Consider the following 21490-nt stretch of genomic DNA (forward strand, 5'->3'; position numbering starts at 1 on the left):
AAGCACTGTGTTCATCCCGTTACCTTTCTGCTAAGAACTCCTGAGTTCCAGAATTGAGAGGAGTTCAAAAGCCTTAGCCAGCCCCCACATCCCTTCTGAATCTTCAGCCTCACAAACTTACTCTGTAGCCTGTGCCATTGCCTTTCCCTCGCTGTGAGATGTTGTTTCCCCCGGTCCCCTTCACAAGGCTGAGTTAGAGCCAGAAAGCCACTGCTTCTTTCAGGAAGCCTTCTCTGATGCGTTGGCATTTCCTGCATCCCACTGTGCTGTCAGTCCTTGAGCCAGAGCCCTCCTGGCTCCCCCTGTTGTGTGTCTTTCTCCCTTCCCACAGCCACGCTCAGCACAAACGCTCCGAGCACTCTCCCATACAGCCCCGGACCCCACACCGCTTGGGGACTCAACGCGTGCGTGATGCTGTGCTCCATCCACTCGCCCCTTCGTACGTGTGGGTTAAGCATGTTCCATGCCAGGCTGAGAAGGGCTGGGGATCTAGGCACGAATGTCAAGGTGCTTGTCTGAGGGTGCTAATGGTCTAGTGGGGGGGGGGACACCTCTTTCAAACATGGGTGTACTGAAAGGTACAGCTGCTCCGATAGAAACTAGTTGTCCTTTTTAATAGAGGGCTGGAGCAGCAGATGGGAAAGGCTTCAAGGAAGCAGTGCTACTTGGATTTCTGAGATGAATCCGGTTCCCCAAGTGTGCCAGAGGGGAAAGGGCTGGTAAGATCTGTGTTAGAGAGAAGTACAAGGGTGAGCTTGTACTACTCATACTGCGCCCATCGGAGTATCTTCTCCAAGTGGGAATCCGCTGAGGGTGTACTGAACACACATGGGTGAAGGCTCCTAGCTTCTATCCCCTGAGCACCCCACCCACCATACCCCTACCTGCCCTCTGTGAGACCGTCCCTAGGCAGGGCACAGCTGCACTTCGGTGAGTTCTCTAGAGCTGTCTTACCCTCTCCTGTAGCCCTCACACACAGACACACACACACACCCCAGTGTCACTCGTTGCAGCAACAATGCTACGATGCCAGTTTTTTGCAGAAAGGGAAGAACTTGGAATTAAGCACCCAGGTCTCAGGCCCAGCTTCCCTGCCTCCTGTTGAAAGGACCTGAGGATACTAACTTTGTCTAAGAGCCTCACTCTCCTCATCCATAACTCGGGAGAACAAAATCCCCATAGAATCTCTGGCTTGTTACGAGAATGATGTGAACTGAAGTGCAGGACGGGTTCTACCCAGCCCCAGGTATCAGAGCAGCACGTCAGCCAGGCCGTGGACAGCCAAGGCTGGGTGTTCCCTTGCATCACTTGGGGGGAGCAGTGGGAAGGAGTTCAGGAGTACCTCCTGGAAGCTCAGCCCATCTGCACATTCAGAAGCTACTGTGCTAAACACCCCCACCCCGCCACACCGGAATGCGGCCTGGCATTTACACAACGCAGAGAAAACCAGGGCCCTTGCCTCCATCTGCTGTGCAAAGCACGGGGAGCCTAGCATGGCTGGAGCCCGCCTACCCCAGTGGATCTGCAACTGCCCTCATGCCTTTTAACACTGTTTCCACTTAGAGCGTCTTCCTACAAGAAGGAAGAGTGCACATGGAGGGTGCCTGGGCCTTCTAGTCCGTCTGACCTTTAAAAACAGAACACTCTGGAGAGGAAAGCTCAAGAGATTACTGGGAGTTTATATGACCCCACTTGGATTCTTCCAGAATTCTGCCCCTGCACTTCTGCCAGTTCTGACCTCCCTTGGACATCCAGAAGACCATTCATATGGAGGGCTGGTCTAGCAGGCCCCCACAGAGCCCCATCTCCTGAGCTATCTGCTTCATCCTGAAGTTTATTAAACTACGGGGCAGGATACTACAACAGAATTCCCTTGAGCCTCCCAAACCAGAAGGCCTCAGAAACCAGTCTGCTTCCAGCCCCCTGAACCCATCTTAGGCCCATAGCAGAAGGAGGAGCCATGTGCCCGAGGATGCATAACAAGGCACTTGTAAACACATCCCAGTTTAATGTGGTGAGGTGGAACTCACTCTGAAACAGATGAAAGGGAACGGGCAAATGTGCTAGAAGCAAGGGAGGTATTAGTAAGTGAAAATCATATCCTTGGTATAACCCAGTTTCTCCAGGTTAGGGTGAGCAGCTGTCTGGATCAGGGGCAGCGGGCCACACACAAGGATGAGCGTGGACTGCCCAGGAGGAGGGAGGTGCTCCTTGATCATGTTGGTGGTGATGTAGCCTGAGCTGTACTTCCAGCCTGAGATTAAGCAGAAGGAGAAAAAAGCTGTGAGGCTGCTGGGTGGATCCCCAGACCCCAAGCCTCCTACCACGCCCCCCCCCCCAAAGAGGGAGGCAAGGCTGCTCTCCAAGGCTTAGAAATCTGCTCTGCTGTTCCCTACAAAGAAGCCAGAAAGTCAAGGACATGGGAGACCCAGGAAGCTGCCTTCAGTATTGACCTGGGATCCCAGGCTCACTGCTGGGACTCTGAGGTCCCCAGCCACCAGCTGATGTGGCAAGCAGGGGCAGGGATGGAGAACACAACAGGGAGCTGGGGCTGGACAGGGGAGAGCAGGTCTGGGGTTTGTGGTCCTGTTGGGGGGCGCCCTCTGCTGGGCAGTGAGCTACATGACAAGGTGGGCACCGCCAGGTGCTGTAGGAGAGGCAGCATGAAGAGGCAGGGTGCGGGCGGTGGCTGGGTGCTGGCCAGGGTTGCCGTAGCCCCTTGGGGCTCGCCATGTGATGACTGCTGTCTGGGAGAGTTTGGGTGGTAAGGGGGACAAGGGGTCTACGGCCACGTGTGTGATGTCTCTGCAGGATGCTGTGTCGAGTGTAGTGTGGGGTGGGTGCTCAGGGTGACCCAGTGACTGGGTGTCCCTCGGAGTCCCTCCTGAGGTCAGTGCACTTATGGACTGCTGCTAAGATATCAGACACCTGCCCTTGACAGCTCTTAAAAGCAGGCCGTCCCTGGTCCTCTCTCCCTCAAGTTCCTCCTCTTCCCATGCAGGGACAGAGCTGAAGGTCTCATCTCCCAAGCACAGTTCTAAAAAGCAAACAAACTCGGACTAGTTCCTGAGGTGGGTCAAGGGTTGGAGCTAACCCACAGTGGGGACCATGGGGATCGTACCAACAGGAGGCCTGTCCAGGGTGTACCATAGGTCGAACTGCTCCGGGTGTGTTCTGGCAACTTCTTCAAGCTCCTTTCTCACCAAGATATCCTCCTCTGTCTAGAAAAGAAGCAACATGAGCAAAGCCCCTCCAGGAATGTCCTGCTTGGTCCCCACCCTGAGCGCACAGGTCAGCACATTTCTTCCTGAGCTGTCCCCCCCCCCCCCCCCCCCCCCCCCCCCCCCCCCCCCCCGCTCAGGCAGGAGTGCTCTCGCACCGGCTCCTGGGGGCAAACAAAGGTTCTGCTTCAGCTCCCACGCTACTAGTCCTCCCTCTTGTGGGCGGAGGACAGGGGAGGCTCCCGCAGAGGTGGTGACTGCCCTCCAGCTGGAAGGCCACCCAGAGTCCCGGCAGGATGGCCTCACTCAGAGGTCCCAGCCCACCATCCTGCCCCTATCCACACTGAGCACCAGGCAGGGCTAACCCAGCTGGAAGGAGCTGAGTGTGGGCTCAGGGTCTTGTGCAGGGGGCGCAAGGAGTGAAGGCAGTAATGTATGAGGTACCACCTAACGTAAAAGCACCGGAGAGCTAAAGTCGAGGAAAGCAAGGGCTGGAGCTTCATTTGGGGAAAGGGAGCCAAAGCCAAAAGGAACTCGTCATAAGCTCAAAGGTACCACATAGAGGACCTTGATCTTAAAATCTCCATGATTTTTGTGCCAGAAATTCTACTTCTGGGATCCTATTTAAGAAAATAATCTAAAAGGCACCAAGCCTAGGATTATCATTCATTTTATCCTTTCCAACTGTGAAAACTGAAAACAATCTGAATGCAAAAAGTACAGTAAATTGTAGTACAACTTGATACAGACTGATGAAAATATTTATAAATAAGTTTGATGAGAAGAAAATGCTCATGTGGTAATGTTGAGCGAAAAAAAAGTATATAAATGTAATTGCAAATACATGGCATGTACAGAAGAAAGAAAAGAAGTATTTATAAACTTCTGTATTTTCTGAAATTTCTACTGAGGGCATCTAAGACTTTATACTCAGAAAAACAGAATTACATATGAAAGAAGGAAAGCTTAGTTCAAAACAAGGCTGGGGAGGCAGAAATAAAAACAGAAGCAAGTGGAAAACCAGGCCTGGACTTCGCTCCTTGGGCAATGCCCCCCACCACCCGCCCCCCTAGGCTGAGCATGTGCTCCGCCCACAGCAGAGGCAGCGAGAGTTCAGTCAGGGAGGCATGAAGGCAGACACCCCATTCAGCAAACATGCTTCCTACCCCTTCAAGCCCAAGGCCAGCTCGGCAGAACTGACCTGGTTAGCAAAGATGAGGGACATCCTGGTCCTGTCGCTGGGGTTCTTGGTGATGTGGCGAATGAGCTGCAGCATGGGCGTAATCCCTGGGATAGGAGAAGGTGGGACTCAGCTAGTGGCGCTCCGTCCCTCTCCGATGCCCATGACTCCTGGTCTGCGGCCCCCTCAGCGGTCTGCCTCAGCCCCAGGCCTACTTTTCTCATGCCTGCCCCCAAATTCAAAGTGGAAAACCACCCTTCATTTCAATTTTCCCTTCTAAAGCAACAATAAATCGAAAGCCCTTTCTCATGTTCATGGGGCAAAACAGAAGGAGCCCTGGCTCTGAACTGTCTGGTTTCCCACCCAGCCCCACCGCTCCCCCCGACTTGCTTTCTGAGCAGGGTGAGTCTGAGCTCTTCAATGTCCCCATGTGTACAACAGAATGACAAGTAAGTGTGATCATTTTACAAGCGCCTGTGATGGTGCCTGGCACATTGTAGGTGTCCTTACACATCTATTCTCTTCTTCCAGACATTCATTTTCAAGGGATGGGGAGCACTGGGCTTGATCTGGATCCAGGAGCCCTTGGGGGACCATGTGTGGACCTGCTCAGCTCAGTCTCTAGACTCTTCCATGTTCGCTAGCATGTTGGGTCAGGGGAGGAGGGTACACAGGGTCCATTTCCAGGCCTGTCATCAATCCTGCACTCCCATCTAAAACAGCTGTAGAAGGTTCTCCTCTAGGTCAGATGACTCCAAAGTGAGAAGGGTTTCGGGGCCCCCCCACCCTGTGGATGAAGCCCCGGAAGCCACTCACCTGTGCCCCCAGCGATCATTCCCAGGTGACTGACCAGCTTCTTTTCAGGCTCACTTGTTTTGTATGCCTTGATTGAAAAGTGCCCTAGAAACAGAGGACCCCTCTGACTTCTGCAGCTCTCGCCTGAGAGCTTGTAAGAGATCACGGGCTTTTCTTGGGACTCGCAGGAGGCAAGGCCACCCGAGGAAGGGGCCTGCACTGTTCACAATCAGAGAAGCGGGTCAGGGCGGCCCCCTCCACCAGCCCCGGGGTCTTGGTGCACAAAGTGGAAACCAAGCCGAGGACTCACGGGACCTGTTCTTCTGAGGGGGGGGGGAGGTGCCGTGGAGTTAAATGGAGCCTCTCAGAGCACTCTCAGCCACAGCCTGAACGAACAGGGTAGTGAGGAGTACCTGGTAAGGACGAGAGTGGCTGCCATCCATCCACCCAGCCAGCCATCCATCCTTCCACTGCTCAGCCTTAGCAGGCACCCTTTCTGCATCGAGCATCGTGGAGAGCCGGTTTCCATGAGGAAACACCCCAGCGCTTCCCTATCTTAATGAAGCTTACAATCTCATCAAGTGTGTGGAGTGGGTGCTTTAAGGACAAGTCCACAGGACCCACCCTCCAGAAGTGTTCTACAACAGGAGCAACCACAGGAATCTTCTTCCTTCCAGTGCAAGTACCTGGCTCAGGGTAGAACAGGCGACCGTTTGGCCCTCGAAAAAGGATGGTGTCCCCAATTTTCATGTTCTCCAAGTACTGAGTCATCTTCCCCCCTTCTGGATAATTGGGGTGCACATTTTTGAAGTAGATCTGAAAAAGAAGGCAGCCTGGTTCGTACCCTCTCAGACCTGAGGCCACAGCTGCGAACAACTCAAAATTCCATTTGCTACTGGAAGCCTTGCAGCGAAAGTCCTCTGCACTCAGAGTTGCTCTAAAGACCCCTAAAGACTTCCCCACAGCTTCACTGTTACATGACCCTGCTGGGAAGCCCTTCCCAGGACATGGGTTCCTTCTCTACCCAACCACCTTTCCTAGGCCTGGTAGGGAAAAGCAGCTGGATGCAGTGGGCACCACTTACCTTTATAATCAAGTCCACAAAGCCTCGGTCATCATCGCTGGACACCGGCGTGTAAGCCCTGACCACCGGAACACCATCAATCTTGGCCAAGAGATGGACATAGTTCCCTACAGAAAAGGCATCCCATGTTCAGTGTGAGCACAGTCATCTGAAACAGGACTGAGCTTTAGGGAGGCAAGTGCCCAGTGTGGCAGGGTGCTCAGCAGCAGGGCCAGGCAGGGAAGGGACCCAAAGCCAGGATGCCCGGGGCCTAGGCCTGCCCTTGTCACTCTGTGTACTACCCTGGGCAAGTCATTTCACCTCTCTGGGTGAGTGGGCATGATATGCCTGCCCTCCATCCCAGTGGAGCTGGGAGCTTCATGGGAATGCCTGCCTCCTGCGTCAGAGTCCCTCGTGCCACATGGAGAACTCATTCAAGTCAGAGGCTGAGTATTAAAAATAACAGAAAGGTGTGCCTCCCTTTTAAGGAAAAATATGTCACCTGAAGAAAGTCGTTTCTTCCTGAATGGGGCAGATCGCTGGGATCCATGAATGAACCACAGCCCCCATCACCTGCCTCCTGTTGCCTGGCACAGGGCCAGCCCTCGGCTCACGGGCACACTGGGTCCCAGGATTTGGACACCACAGACCAGGAGTTCTAGAAGGGCTATTGTGTCTTCCTGGCCCATAGCTCTGCTTGATAAAGAGTCTAGGCCGTGGAATTCTGCCCCTCCAGGGTAGAACCGAATGGACCAGGTATGGCCACAGACCTATATGGATCAGGACTAAATCCCAGTGTCACAGGGTGGGTGGGGCTGCTCAGGTCGCCCCTGGATCTAAAGTGGGACAGTTTGGTGACTACAAGAATAGTGGTGTGGGCAGGAGCTGCCCGCAGGATCTGCTAGGAGACAGAGGCAAAAGGAAGCTCTGGGCCATCCGAGGGAATGAAACCATATGCAGGAAAGATGGGGTGGATATGCAGACAGTGGGGGAGACCTGGGAGAGACAGAAAGAAGGAGAAGGGGGAAGGGCAGGGAGGAGAGGAGGAAGGGCGGCGCGGAGGAGCGGGGTCCTTCTAGTTGCTTTGGAGTGTAAGCCCTGCAAGTCCTCAGGGTCTCTGAGGAGGCCCTGAAGCCTGAGATGCAAACACTCAGGGTTAAGAAAGGACAGACTCTATACTGGAATTAAACTAAGGGAAGGGAAAGAAAAAAGGACAGGCTCAGTGACTCTGCTATGTCCCTGCTGCCTATCAGGGACACTCAGAAATAAATGCCTGAGGCAGCTTCCTCCTACGGACAAATGTGAACCTGGAGACCTCAGAAGGGCTCTTCCAGATGCAGCCAACCTGGGCCTGGACTGGCCGTATCCTTCCTGGAGAAAATTGGGCTGCCCTGGCGGGCCCCTTTCCTCACCTGCTTCGATTCAGCTGAGCTGGGAGGCCCTCACAGCAGACTCTTCCAGAAGCCTCTAAACTACCTGTCCCACTAACTCTGCCTATACCAAGGCGAAGGAGAGGCTGGGTCATGGCAGAGTCTCAGAAATTCTATTTCTCATCATTTTGCATTCTTTTAGCCTTCTTGCCAACAGGGCTGCCCCCAGAGGCCACGCAGAGGGCTGGAAGGCAGGCTGGCACCAAGCTCCTGTGGGTGGAGACAGGAAAAGGAAGAAGCAAGGAGGCTCCGGGGCCAGGTGGGCTGCCTAGTGAGTAGTTTCATGACCTGCCAGAGGAGAGGTCAAGATGATGTCCTACGCACACAGGACAAGTAGGCATGGATTAGGGTCTCTACCAGGCTGGCAAGCAGCACTAGCAGTCTGTTCAAAGCTCTGAATCCCCAGGCTGTGGACCTAGCAGATGTTTTCTACCTCACTAAGACTGACTTGGGTCTGCTGGTGTCTGCAGACTAGAAATGGGATAACTTGGAACTCTAGGCCCGCTAGGGCTGGTTTTCACACTGGGTCCCTCCCTGTGTAGGTCTGAGGTCCCTGCTGAAAAGACACCCTGTGCTGGATGACACGCCTGCCTCTCCACACGTTCTGGGCCTCTCTCCTGACTGTAGAGGACATCAGTTCCTTCCATCCCTCACTTGTACACAGCACTTTACACTTTCTCATTTTTCACACCCATCAGTCACTTTACCTTCACAACAACCTAAGTGGCAGGCAGGTCTGGGAAACTCCCATTTCATAGACCAAGGCTCAGAGAGGTTGAAGGACTTGCCTAAAGTTGCCCACCAAGGAACCTGTGATGAGATCTTAGGCCTGCTGATTCTAGATTCACTTCTTTTCAGTGCTCACTAAGACATCACTTCTGTGCTGGCCCAAATCAAGCAATGAGAAAGGAAATGGACTGCCCCCAAGCCCATCTCTCTACATCTCTGAGTTTACCTGTCTCAGGAAGGGTATCAGGGCAACCTCCACACCCCATCTGAGTTTCTGAGAGGAGCAGAGTGCCTGCAAGGCCCAGTCCTGGTGAGGACCCCAAACCCCACTCACCTACAGGAAGCCCCAAGACATGATCTGGTGAGGGCAGTCCAAAGCGGAACCTCCGCGTGTTGTGGGTGATTTGCTATAAAACAGAAAACAGAGGCAGGCTCTGTCAGCTTTCCAGAAGCTCCAATGCCTGGCAAAGGAGCTCTATTTGGTATGATCCCAGCACACACACACACACACACACGCAGAAGGATGCAAACTGGAGGCCAGTAAATGCCTCTCCCACTGCCCTGCCTTCCCACCAGCACATTCCCCACCACTCTTGTCTTCTCTCTCACAGGCTGACCCCACTACCTCTTTCTCAATCAGGGGCAGCGGGTACTTGGTTTCAGAGTCCCGTAAGGTGGTATATCTTCTCCGTAAGTTCATGTTCCGCAGGGCCAACAGGACCACCGTGACTCCAACGATGGTGATGGCAAGGAGCAGGGTCGAGTCCTGGCCAGACACAAAGTGAGCAGAGCACCTCAGGTCCCGCATGCTCAGGGCAGGATGGTGCTCGGGCACAGAAGAAGCTGGCTGTGCCCAGAAGAAATCAGAGGGAAAGGTAATAAAACAGAACCCAGGGTGCCTGGGTGGGTCCATCAGCTGGGCGTCTGCCTTCCGCTCAGGCCATGCTCTCAGGCTCCTGGGGTGGAGACCCATGTGAGGCTCCCCACTCAGTGGGGAACCTGCTTCTCCTCCACCCCCATGTGCACGCTCTCTCAAATAAATAAATAAAATCTTAAAAAAAAAAACAAACCATAAAACAGAATGCAGGCTGACCCTATGGTGGACCTGGAGGATAGGGAGGAGTGAGCTGCCGATCAGACAAGGCCAACCGGAATTAATGTCACCAGGCCCTTCCTACCCATCTGCCTCCAACCTGGTACATCCAGGGGTGCCAGTCCTGGGAGTCCCACTCCTTGAGTGCTGCTGCGGCTTTTTAAAATAATAATAATAATTATTATTATTATTATTGAGAGAGAAAGCATGATGGGGTGAGGTGGGGAGGGAGAGAAAGAATTCCAAGCAGGCTCCACTGCCTGAGTCTGATGTGGGGCTGGATCTCAGGGTTTTGGGATCTTGTCCAAAACTTAACCAACTGAGCTACCCAGCACCCCCCCCCCCCCATGGCACTGCTTCTAACCCACAACCTAAGATGAATGTCCCAGTCCCCAAAGGCAGAGCTAAAGAGGGGGGATAGGCGCTGTGTCCCCCAGCAGCTTGTTGCTGCTGACCGCTAGGCAGGGGATGGGGCTCACCAACCCCACGATTCCCCCAACCAGGTTCGGGCGGGTTGGGGTGGGGTGAGTACCTCCGACTTCGGGGTGCTCCATTACCTTCGCGCCTCGGGACACACCAGCACCTTCCAAGGCAGGCGAAGGTGGCTCGGCTACTCACTTGCAGCCACTCACGCGGGATATGGCCCCTTCCCCCAAGCCGCCCCCACCCCGCCCAGCGGCCCGCTCCGCCAGCCCCTAGCCGGACCCGAGACGGCCCCAGGCGGGACCGGACAAGGGCATCCGGGCCCCGCTTGCGGCAGCACCACGCCTGCCGGGTCGCCGCTCGGGCCGCCCCGCTCCCCGCCCCTCGAGGCCCCGCCCGGCACCGCCCTTGCACTCGGCCTCGGCCTCGCCCGCCCAGCCGACCCCGGGCCCCGTCGGACTTCCGCGGCCTTTCCCCGCCGCGCCCCGGGCACCCACCCGCAACAAGACGCCGAACATGTCGTCGAAGTGCCACTGGCTGCCAGGCCGGGGCGCGTCGGGCCGACTCGCGGGAGAACCCGCAGCTCCGCCTGGCAGACCGGGAAGCCTCGCAGACGCGCGGGCGCACGCCGGGAAAGGCGCTAGAACGGCAACGCGCGCCCGGCCGCTCCCGCCCCCCCGCCCCCCGTAACTCCTTCCTGCTCCCCGCTCCCCGCCCCCGCGGCCCGCAGAGTTCCACTCCCAGGCCGCTCTCGCCCTGCCGCGCCCTGCCGCACCCTGCCTGCGGGGTGACACTGCTGTGGGGTCCCCGTTCCTAGCGGCCATCTCTCGTTTATTCGTGGGCCCCCTCTCCATCGTGCCCTCTCCCAGCACTCTCAGAGCAGCCCGGATGGAGAGCTTCCTCTCCGCGCGTGGTCCAAAGGTGGGAGAGAGGGAGGTGCGTCCTGGTGGGAGGAGGGGATGCTGGTAAGAGAAATGGGAATTTAGGCCAAGTCCAAGAGCACATGAATATATTCCTTCAACGCACATAAGGAGCTCCTACTGTGGGCCTGGTCCAGCGCTGGGTGTTTGCCCGGGTGGGGGTGTCATGGAGATAAGACATTCGTTCAGAGCGCTCATTCACTCATTCATTCTCTATTGGGAGAGAGAGGTACCCAACCCTAGACCAACAGGAGGCAGAATGGCAGGCATCAACGGTAATGGGGGTTCTTCGCCAGCACATTTCAGAACCTTGATAGTCTTCCGCCCCCCATCAGTTCTCCCCTTGCGGGTGGCAACGGTGAATCCCTGCCCCTGGGCCCGAGAGAGGCCAAGAGATAGCCAGCCATCCCCAGCCCCCCATCCACACCAGCACTGGCACGTACTTAGTGAACACCTGCCCTAGTACTTGTAGGTACCAGGGTATTATTGTAAGCTATCTTAATTATTGACAGGCTAATAAATGTAAAGTGATAGCTTGTACCTAATATCATTACCTGGGAGCTGAGGAGGTTGAACATCCTTCATATGCTTATGCCCCATGGTGGTTTTTTTTTTTTTTTTTTTTTTTTCTGGGGGAAAAAAAAAAAGTGCCTGCTCATGACTTTTGCCTCTTTTCTCAGGAGTTGACTTTTTCTTACTAATTTTTAGGAGTCTTGTATATATTAGAGACCACTTATTTGCCAGTTAGATCAGTTACAGATATTTTCTCCTGGTATGCAACTTCCTCTCTCCCCCCCCCTTCCTCCCTTCCTTCCTTGCCTCCTTCCTTCCTCCCTCTGTTCCTCCCCTTCTCTCTCTGCTCTCTCTCTCTCTCTGTCTTGATGAACACCAGTTTGTAATTGCAATGTAGTCAAATGTATCAATCTCCAATCTTTTGCCTTTATCATTATTGTCTGTTTGTATGCAGGATCATAAAGATACTCTCTATTTTTCCTGACAAGACTTAAAGTTTTTAGTTTAACATTTAAGTCTGTCAGCCATCTGGAACTGATCTCTGTATATGATGCACAGCAGGGATCCACCTTAATTTTTTCCATGTGGATAATCTGTTGTCTCAGTAAAATGTGTGGACTTGCTCACCTGGTCAATAACCTACAATATCACCACTGTCATGTACCAGCCTTCATGTATGGCTAAGTCTGCTTCTGGTCTCCTTGCTCTCTTTTGATCTCCTTTCCCAACCCCTCTGCAATACCATGCTGCTCTAATTACAGTCGTTTATTAGGACTTTATATCTTCCTCTCATACATTCTTGGGGTCTCAGTTCAAATATCACTTCTTCCTTAGAGATGCCTGATCCAATCACCCAATTTAAATAGATGCACACATTATATTCTCTTCGTGGCTTTTACTTCAGTTTCTGATTATACATCCTGTCTATTTAATTGTTAAATGGCTGACTCTCACATTAGTCTAGATGTTCCATTGTGGCAGAGGTGTTTCTCCAGGGCTGAGCACAGTGACTATCACAAGGAAGACAATAAATAGATAACAGATGAAGGAGGAGTGAATTCCTCTCTGCCCTGCCTCATTTAGCACACTGCCTGGAACACAGTAGCTGCTCCAGAAATGCTCAAGAGAAGAACAGTCCTTTCCGTCAGTATCCCCCTTTTTGCTTAATCTGTCTCCATAAGACATGTCAGCAGATGACATACTATGTATCTTAACTACTTGCTTACTCCTTCTCTCCCTCTACTGCAATGTAAGCTACATGAGGCCAGGATTTGCTCCCCCCCCCCTTTTTTAAAGACTTTATTTATTTAGTTGGCAGAGAGCGAGAGACCACAGCAGGAGGAGCAGCAGAGGGAGAGGGAGAAGCAGGCTCTCTGCTGAGCAGGGACCCTGACCAGGGGCTCCATCCCAGGATGCAGGGATCATGACCTGAGCCAAAGGCAGATGCTTAACTGACTGAGGCACCCGGGCGCCCCAGGACTTGCTTTGTTTTAACTCCTATTGTTTCCCAGGCCTCAAAACAGTGCCTAGCAATTGGTAGATGCTTAATAAATATTTTCTGAATGAATGAGTGAAAGAGTGAATGAAGAACGAACTTAATTTTCTCCCTCTGTTTCAATCAACTTTTTCTCTTTGGCTTTGGAAACATTGGGCACCTCCATTTTTCCTGTGGCTCTTAACAGTTGCCTCTACCCCCCCATTCCCCTTTCTTTTTTTCTCTCCATGTGACCAGAGAGGCAGCGACACATCTCCCTTTGTTACTCTTGGAGCAGGATAAGAGACAGGCATCTGTCTGGGCTCTCACCGATTCTGAGAAGGCAGGGCTTCCCCTCTCTCCTCATGCGCCCCTTGCATGCCCATGTTCTGCCTGGTTTGGCTCATGTTTTACTATTCCGTGAAATAGACTATGAGCGCAGGTCTCACTCCCTACATCTGCAGATTGGTAATTGGCAGAGAGGAGGCACTCAGCAAGAGTTTGCTGAAAAAAGAAACAATGAATGTGTGTTGTCATTGTTTTAGGATGTATGAAACTCTGCCCCACAAGACAGTTTCTCGAGTGAGGGGACCGGCCACCTTCACTGCTGAGACTCCCTTAGTGGGGACTGATGCTGTGGCCAAATCAAAGCTCTCTGAGCCTTTGCTCTTTAAACAGTGTCTGAGCTGCTGTGGGCTTTTCATTAGCTTTTTTTTTTTTTTTTTTACCTTAAAAGTGATTTATTTCCATTTTACCCCTGAACAGATGACCACCTCTGAGGTCCTAGCTATTAAGCCTATGTTGTGGTAGGTTGGATAATGATCTTCCCCAAATGGGCCCACATCTTAAATCCCAGAACCCATGAATGCTGGCTTATATGGCAAAAGGGACTTTGTTGCTCTGATTAACCTAAAGACTTTGAAATGGGAAGACTATCCTGGATTGTCTGGTTGGGCCCATTGTGATCACAATAGTCTGTATAAGAGGGATGCAGGAGGAGACAAGAAGGCAATATGATGTGTCCACAAACCAACGAATGCAGGCAGCCACTAGAAGCAGGAAAGCGGCAAGACAAAGGATTTCTCCTGAGAGCCTCTGGAAGGGACCAGCCCTGGCAATACCTTGCCTTTAGCCCTATGAAACTGATTTCATACTTCCGGCTTCCAAAACTGTAAGAGACCAACACATTTGTGCTGTTTAAAGACAGCAAAATTGTGGTAATTCGTGATAGCAGCAATGGGAAACTGATATGCTAAATGAATTATTATTTTTGTCTCATTGGGCTTATTTATTTATACTTGGATTTATTCCAGAAACAGCTTTCCTGGGATTTGGATCGGAAGAGCCAGGAAGTGCTCCTCCCCTCTGGTGTCCAAGCTCTTGTTGCTCTGACTGTATGGCCCCTTTCTCCTGCAAAGCACCTCCTTCAGCCGTCTCCTCCTGCTGCTAGCCGTGTCCTCAGCTTTCCTCTCTACCAGGCCCCATGAGTGGCCCATCCACTCCATCCCTTCCTTCTCACCCTGGCTCTAGCCTGTCCTTTGTGCATTGTGCACAAATGTCATCCTGAACAAAGGGTCCTGGTAGCCCAGTTCGGGCTTGGGAATTGTCCTCGGTTGACTGGGCTGAGCTTAATGAAAGAACACTGATGGAACACCTCACCCACTCCAGCAGCCAGTGCCATGACCAAGGTAAAAATCTGACTTGAATTGGAAGTTTCCTTGGTTTCCTTCTTCAAGGATTTTAAATGAAAGGGTATTGATACCACTTGATCAGAATTCCCCACTGTGTCTTGCAGGTGGGTAGAGAACGAGAGTAACACTTTGCTTTGTGGACCATCTTCAACTTTGATTTGTATAACAGAAATATGTCATGGGAAACCTTGCACACACTTGGTAATTGGGGGTGGACATGGGCCTGTTGGAGTAAGATTGTATAAAGGTAAGAGTCTTTTTTTTATTATTCAATTAGCCAACATAGAGTAAATCATTAGTTGTTGATGTGGTGTTCAGTGATTCATTAGTTGTGTGTAACACGCAATGCTCATCACATCACATGCCCTCCTTGATGCCCATCACCCGGTTACCCCATCCCTCCACCTTCTGTAAGAATATTGAGACATGGGGAATGAGCAGAATTTGCTAGAAACAGTGTCTTTGGGAAGAGTCAAAAGAACAGCTTGCAGAGTCCTCTGCCCATTGCCCCGTTGGCACCCAGGGGATCCCCCTGACCAGCAATGCTACTGAAGTCCCTCTGCCCTGTTTACAGCAGTGGCTCCACTCTTCCCAAATGGCCTCCGTTGTAGCAGGGGCCAATTAGAGTTAGAGCGTCCAGACAGCACCAGTTCACCAGCCTGGACTGCAGGACAACCAGGAGTAAATGGGACAGCAAATGTAGTTTCTAGGGCAGGGATCCACCCGCTCAGAGGGGATGGGACTGGGAGCCTCAGACCTGTAATAGAGGAAAGGCAGGCCTTTGGGAGTGGAGGGGCAGGGACAGGGTCAGAAAATGTCCAAAACCAAGACATGAAGGGAGGCATGCCTTTCTCCCACTTGAACACAGCCAAAACGTTGGTCCCTGACCAACTTCCGGAGACACACAGTGTCTACTAGGTGCAGACACGAGGCCGGCCTCCTTACAGCCCCGGGCGTTCTTTATAAATGCCTGATTGGGGCTAGTGGGGAACACGTGAGTCAGGGTGCATTGTTTAGGGTGCAGGATTCGGTGGAGGGCTGTGCCATGTGTCTGTGGTTGAGAAATCTGTGGCCTGAGCCATTGTGTTATAGTCTGTCCTACAGAGAGACAGTATTACCGTGATATATGTATTCACGGAGTCTGAGAAAAGGAAATCAGAGAGCCTGACTTCACCACCCATCTGGGCAGAGGACTTGGTCACTGAGCTTCAGTGTCTTCATCTGTAAAATTAGGGTCAATAATACTACTTATCTCTCAGGTTTGCAGGAAATAATGCATATAAAGGGTTTGGCCTAGAGTAAATAAAAATGGTAACGCTTACTAGCTTTTCCCTATTGCAGTCACTGGAGTTAGGGACCTGGGAGTCATTTTTCGTATGTGTGATTTTTCCTTTCCTCCATTTCAAACATAATTGGTCCCCTGAGCTTGCTGATTCTGTTTTTCCTCCCGTCACTCGCAGTCCCCACCAGAGCTTATTGGGGCTCCTGCGTCTGCACATCTCCTCAGCTGTTTCCGGCCTCCGCTCTCTCTCTTTATCCACCCTGTTGACTTCTGCCACATGAACTTCTCTTTAACACAGTCTGATTTTTTTCTCCACTGCGCTCAAATGTCAATCATCCCCATCCTCCGGCTACAAGACAGGTCTAACGTTCTTTCTAGCAAAATAAGGCCCTTCACAAGTGGGACCTAGGCTGTGACTTTAAATAATCTCCCTTCAGTTCCCCCTGTCAAAGCCCCAGCCACACAGAATTACACTTTTCACCCTGAATATCCTTCTGCTTAGTCTTTCTGATCCTTTGTTCATGCCCATTTCCCTCAATGGAATGACTTCCCTTCTCTGTTCACCTGAAAAACTTCTGATTCTTGTAAGACCCAGCATAAGTGTCTAATCCTTAGCTAAGCCTTCCCTGATACTCTTAGAAGTCACTAGGACCGGGACGCCTGGGTGGCTCAGTTGGTTAAGCGGCTGCCTTCGGCTCAGGTCATGATCCCGGGGTCCTGGGATTGAGTCCCACATCAGGCTCCTTGCTCGGCAGGAAGCCTGCTTCTCCCTCTGCCTACCACTCTGTCTACCTGTGCTTGCTTTCTCCCTCTCTCTCTCTCTCTCTGACCAAAAAAAAAAAAAAAAAAAAAAAGAAGTCACTAAGACCTCTCTGTGCTCTGTGCTCCCTTGACACTAATGCTCGCATCTGTTGCAGTATCTCCCCCCTTGTACAGAGGCAGCTGAAAGGGCCTCCCAAATCCTACGCGAGAAACCAGGGACTGGGTGCTAATTGCTTTTGCAAGCCCAGAGCCTAACTGCAAGTCTGGTGAGGGGATGGTGCTCCGTGACGACTTGTGCGTGACTGTATGAAAGCATGAGTGAAACAAGTGATGGATCATACGGTAGGGAAGGGCGGCCCCGCACCAGAGTGGAGTGGAACCAGCCCTGGTTCTCCAGGATGGGCCACGTGGGGGCACGGGGGCAATCTCCGGCCTTACTTGAATGAGGTGCAGGCTCTGCCGCACTTGTGTGACTCTGTCACTTCGATTTTGTAAACCTCAGTTTCTATTTCTGAGCATGGGGTAAGCATCCTTGTCTTTTCGTGCCACACGGGCAGCATGAGAAGCAGCTGACAGAAGGTGCGTGAAGATGGGGCCTGTGAAGGACTGCAGAGCCGTCATCTTCCAGGGACCCCATGTGAGGGTTCATCACAGACCCGGATGACAGTCCCCACCCCGTGGCTGTGCTCACCCTGGAGGCAGACAGCCCTGCGCCTCTCTCAGGTGACAGGCCGGCAGACACAGTGGCCAAACTGAAGCCGACCGACGGGCTGCCGTGTTGGCAAATCGTGTTCTACGGTGATGAGTAGGAGGCAGAGGGGAGTACAGTGTGCTTGATGGACCTTTTCTGTCGGACGAAAGGAGCCTTAACTAGACCCGTGAAGAAGGGAGGCACATGGAGCTCGGGTGGTTGAACTCCCCTCCAGGGGAAACCACCTGAAGTTGGAAGTTTGGGTAAGTGATCGCCACGTGGGATGGTGTCTGACTCACCCTTGGGTTGCAAGTGCCCGGCATGGCACTGGGTGGACGTGGGCCTCAGGGAGGATTTCCTGAGTCACTGTTATTCATTCTATAGTCTTATTGGGGCTGGGAACAAGGAAAGACAAATCTGGAGGTTTCCAGGAAAAGAAGAGAGCCTCCATTGTGAAGTTAGACACAGGGACAAACTTGTCATTGGCTCTTGAATCCTATCCATATTTCTCTAATTTATAAAGGGAAAGAAAATTCAGTCCAGATCCCATACTCCATGCCTGAAACTTTCTATGGCCAACTCTGGCAAGCACTGTAAACCTGAAGATGGAGTGGGGCTGCGACAGTCACAGTGACATGCCAGTGGCCAGGCTGGCTGCACAGAAGGGAGGCTCCCAGGGCTCTTACTGAGGGGAGTTTTGGGCCCAATCACAATTCTTGCTTTCACCACCCACACAGCGGCATGCTGTTCCCTGGAAAATGAGAGGAAAAGGAATCTCAGGCCTCATCAAAACACGTGGGGTTATTTAGGAGGTGGCTCTCCAAGGGGCCCTGGGATCAGAGGGATAGCAAGGTCACCATTTTGGCCATCACACTGAGAGCAACAGCCAACCCTTTCAGCAGTACAGCAAGGCTCTAGAGAATGTTCTCTCTTCTATGTATGTGAAGGATTCTAGGGCTCAGAAACATGAAGTAATCTGTGTGATGTCACGCGATGAGTTAAGAGTTCTCATGGGAACATAATCAAGTCTGGCAGCTGCTTGATAATGTAATCAAGAATTCATGACATCTGTAATGTCAGCTCAGACTGTGCCTGTCAGTCATCTGTAGGAACTGTCTCCGAGGCACAGTCCCCAGCCCCGATCAGCTGGCCTGTCCAGGTCAGCTGAAGTGACTCCGCAGGGTGCAGAGGACATAGGTGCAGTAAAATCAGGTATCTGTCTTCTAAAATAAAAACAAAACCTCTGTAAAGTGACCAAACACTAAATAGTTTATTTTTTAAAAAAAGAAAAAAAAAAAGATTTAAGCAAGGAGCAGGAGTGCCTGGGTGGCTCACTTGTTAAGCAACTGACTCTTGATTTCGGCTCAGGTCGTGATCTCAGGGTCCTGGGCTCAAGTCCTGAGTCTGGCTCTGCTCAGCATGGCATCTGCTTGTCCCCCACCCTCCTCTGCTTCTCTCCCTCTCCCCCTTGCCTTGGGCTCCCCACCACCCCGCTCTCTCTTTCTCTCAAATAAATAAATAAATAAAATCTTATATTAAAAAAATTTGAGCAGGGGTGCCTGGGTGGCTCAGTCATTAAGCGTCTGCCTTCAGCTCAGGTTATGATCCCAGGGTTCTAGGATCAAGCCCCGCATGGGGCTCCCTGCTCAGCGGGAAACCTGCTTCTCCCTCTCTCACTCCCCCTGCTTGTGTTCCCTCTCTCTCTGTCTCTCTGTCAAATAAATAAAATCTTTTTTAAAAAATGTAAGCAATATACAAAATTAGGAAACTAGAAAATCATGCAAATCCAGAAGGTATTAATTATTAAGGAAATGTTTTGTACAACTCAAAGCAAGTAGTAGGAAAATCTGAATGTTATAGCTATTAGCAGGAGATTATCAAAAAATTATCAAAATTGACTGAAAGAGAAATTTTAAACCTAAAAGCCAATAAGAATGAAGGAAATTGTGAGAAAGTTTCCTTTAAGGCTTCAAGGAATAGATGCTTAGTACATGTAATTGTATGACATCATTATAATCATTCTTTTGTTATAAATTGTATGCAAAGCTTAGAACAAGAAGGAAAGTTCCCCAGTTCTTTTCATGAAGAATACTGATATCAAATTCTGACAAAGGCAGACAATAAAAAGAAAGCTATAGGTCAGAGTTCTTAAACATGTTGGTCACAGGACATCTTTATACTTTGTATATATGCTGCTGAAGTGAGCACACCTTTACACTTTGAAAAAAAATCACTGAGAATCCTAAAGAGCTTTTGTTTATGTGTTATATTTATCAACAGTTAACTATTAAAAATTAAAGCAGAAACTTTAAAACTATTAAAAATTAAAGAAACTTTAAAAATTATGTATTTGCTAATTTATTTAATATAACATAATAAAAACATTAAGCAATAGCATAAATACCATGTTTATTCAAATGACTACATTTTCCAAAACAGAAACTCTAAATAAGACTCACATTGTTGCACATATTTTTAAAATTGTTTAACGTCTGGCTAAATAGAAGTCAGGCAAGATGTCCCATCTGCATTTTTTTTTAAAGATTTTATTTATTTATCTATATGAGGGGGCAAGATTGGGGATAGCAGGGTAGAGGGAGAGGGAGAAGCAGACTCCCGGCTGAGCCAGGAGCCCTATGTGGGGCTCGATCCCAGGACCCTGACATCATCATCTGAGCAGAAATCAAGAGTCAAACACTTAAGCAACTGAGTCACCTAGGCACCGCCTATGTGCTTTTTATATTCAGTCTGTCGAGTTACCACATGGTGTGTGGCCCCTGGAAACACTGCACACTGTGAGAGAATGAGAGTAGACAGGAAGAATGATGTCTTAGCATTACTATGAAAGTAGTTTTGACCTCACAAACCCCCTAAAAGGATCTTGGAGGTCCCCAGACATCTAAAGGCCACATTTTAAGAGCCTCCACTATCAATCAACTTCAATTATGGATGTGGCTACAAAAATCTAAGTGGAATATTAAACAGAACCCAGCAGTACCTTGAAGATGAATGTACCAGGCTCAAGTGGGATTTATTTCAGGAATGTAGGAATATTAGGAGATCTATTAATTAAGGATTTAAAATACTGATCAAAGGAGAAACCATTTAATCACTTCAAAAGATGCTAAAAAGTATTTCACAAAATTTAATACTTTTTCTGATCAGAAAATCCTTGGGAGAGCCATGGTAAGATGTATGTAGTTGCCAGCCTTATGTTTAATTAAAATAAGCTAGAAGCACAGTATGAAGGGACAGAACTTTCCTGAACACTCAGGAGCTCCAGTTCTGCCTGGGGAGGTGGATTGCCCATGATGGTGGTGGAATGACTGGGAGCAGACCCTGATGGATGTCAGTGGTGGTGGCTGAAGAATTAATGATCAGCCAGCTTAAACCATCAGCTCCCAGCCTGTTCCACGGTCTAGGTGTACTTACATCCTGGTGAAGCAGCAGGCAGCAGTGACTACCCAGGTCTTCCCAAAGATGGTTCCTTTGCAGAAATGCCAGGTGGCAGTCTGCAGGCTGACCTGTCTCCTTGTCTCCTACAGTCTAGCTGGAAAGAAACTGGAAGGGTTGGGGGAAGCACTTCTGCAAAGGCCGCCTGGGAAGGGGCCAAGGAAACCCATCTGTATTACCCATGGCTCCTCCTCACCATCAAGCCCAGATTGTAGGCTCTGAGCATCTGTCTTGTACCAGGCACTTTAACAGACACCTGGGAGTGATGAGAAATGCTGATTGTATTCTAGAGAGAGAAAATAATACATACGTTACCAGAAGTGGGTATTTCACCCAAGAGTAAAATATTGAGCTCCCCCAAAGGGTGACTGCTTTCCTGACGTCTACTACCATATAGTAATCTTGAGCGATTTTAATTCACGTAAATGGAAATCATACAGTATCTGCTCTTGACTTATGTGCCTAATTCGTACAGGTAATTTTCATTACTAGGATATAAATTACTTGAAGATAGGAGCTATGTCTTGTTCCTGTTTGCACCTCCTCCCCTGTGCCCTGGGCTCTGGTATGGAGATCTGTACAGAGAAGGCATCAGGTGAGAAATAAGCCAATGTGACAGGAAGGCAACAATGATCGAATGTAAGTGAGGGATCCCCAGAAATTCACTGTATTATTCTTTCATGTATTCTGTAGATTTGAGACATTTAAAAAAAAACCTGAAGGACAAAATTGCTTACTGAATGATTTAAATAATCTGGGTTGGATGTGCT

The 21490-nt window shown here is 50.6% G+C and overlaps 1 protein-coding gene across 2 annotated transcripts; it reads right to left on the minus strand.

The window, feature by feature from the left end:
• Positions 1-1976: 1976 nt before the first annotated feature.
• Positions 1977-10641, minus strand: LOC125078498 (NADH-cytochrome b5 reductase 2). Of its 2 annotated transcripts, none has more exons than XM_047691320.1 (9): positions 10069-10162; positions 9044-9184; positions 8753-8825; positions 6281-6387; positions 5883-6012; positions 5218-5301; positions 4423-4508; positions 3122-3221; positions 1977-2254 (listed from the first exon to the last, which is right to left on the minus strand). In XM_047691320.1, the coding sequence occupies exons 2-9, from the start codon at positions 9116-9118 to the stop codon at positions 2082-2084; spliced, it is 828 nt and encodes a 275-aa protein (XP_047547276.1). In that variant the 5' UTR covers positions 9119-9184; positions 10069-10162; the 3' UTR covers positions 1977-2081. The 2 variants fall into 2 exon arrangements, with proteins under 2 accessions (XP_047547276.1, XP_047547275.1); XM_047691319.1 differs by lacking the exon at positions 10069-10162 and adding an exon at positions 10432-10641 and having other exon boundaries at positions 1978-2254.
• Between the last annotated feature and the right edge of the window lie 10849 nt (positions 10642-21490).

Source organism: Lutra lutra, chromosome 10, assembly GCF_902655055.1.
Source record: "Lutra lutra chromosome 10, mLutLut1.2, whole genome shotgun sequence".
NCBI lineage: Eukaryota > Metazoa > Chordata > Mammalia > Carnivora > Mustelidae > Lutra > Lutra lutra.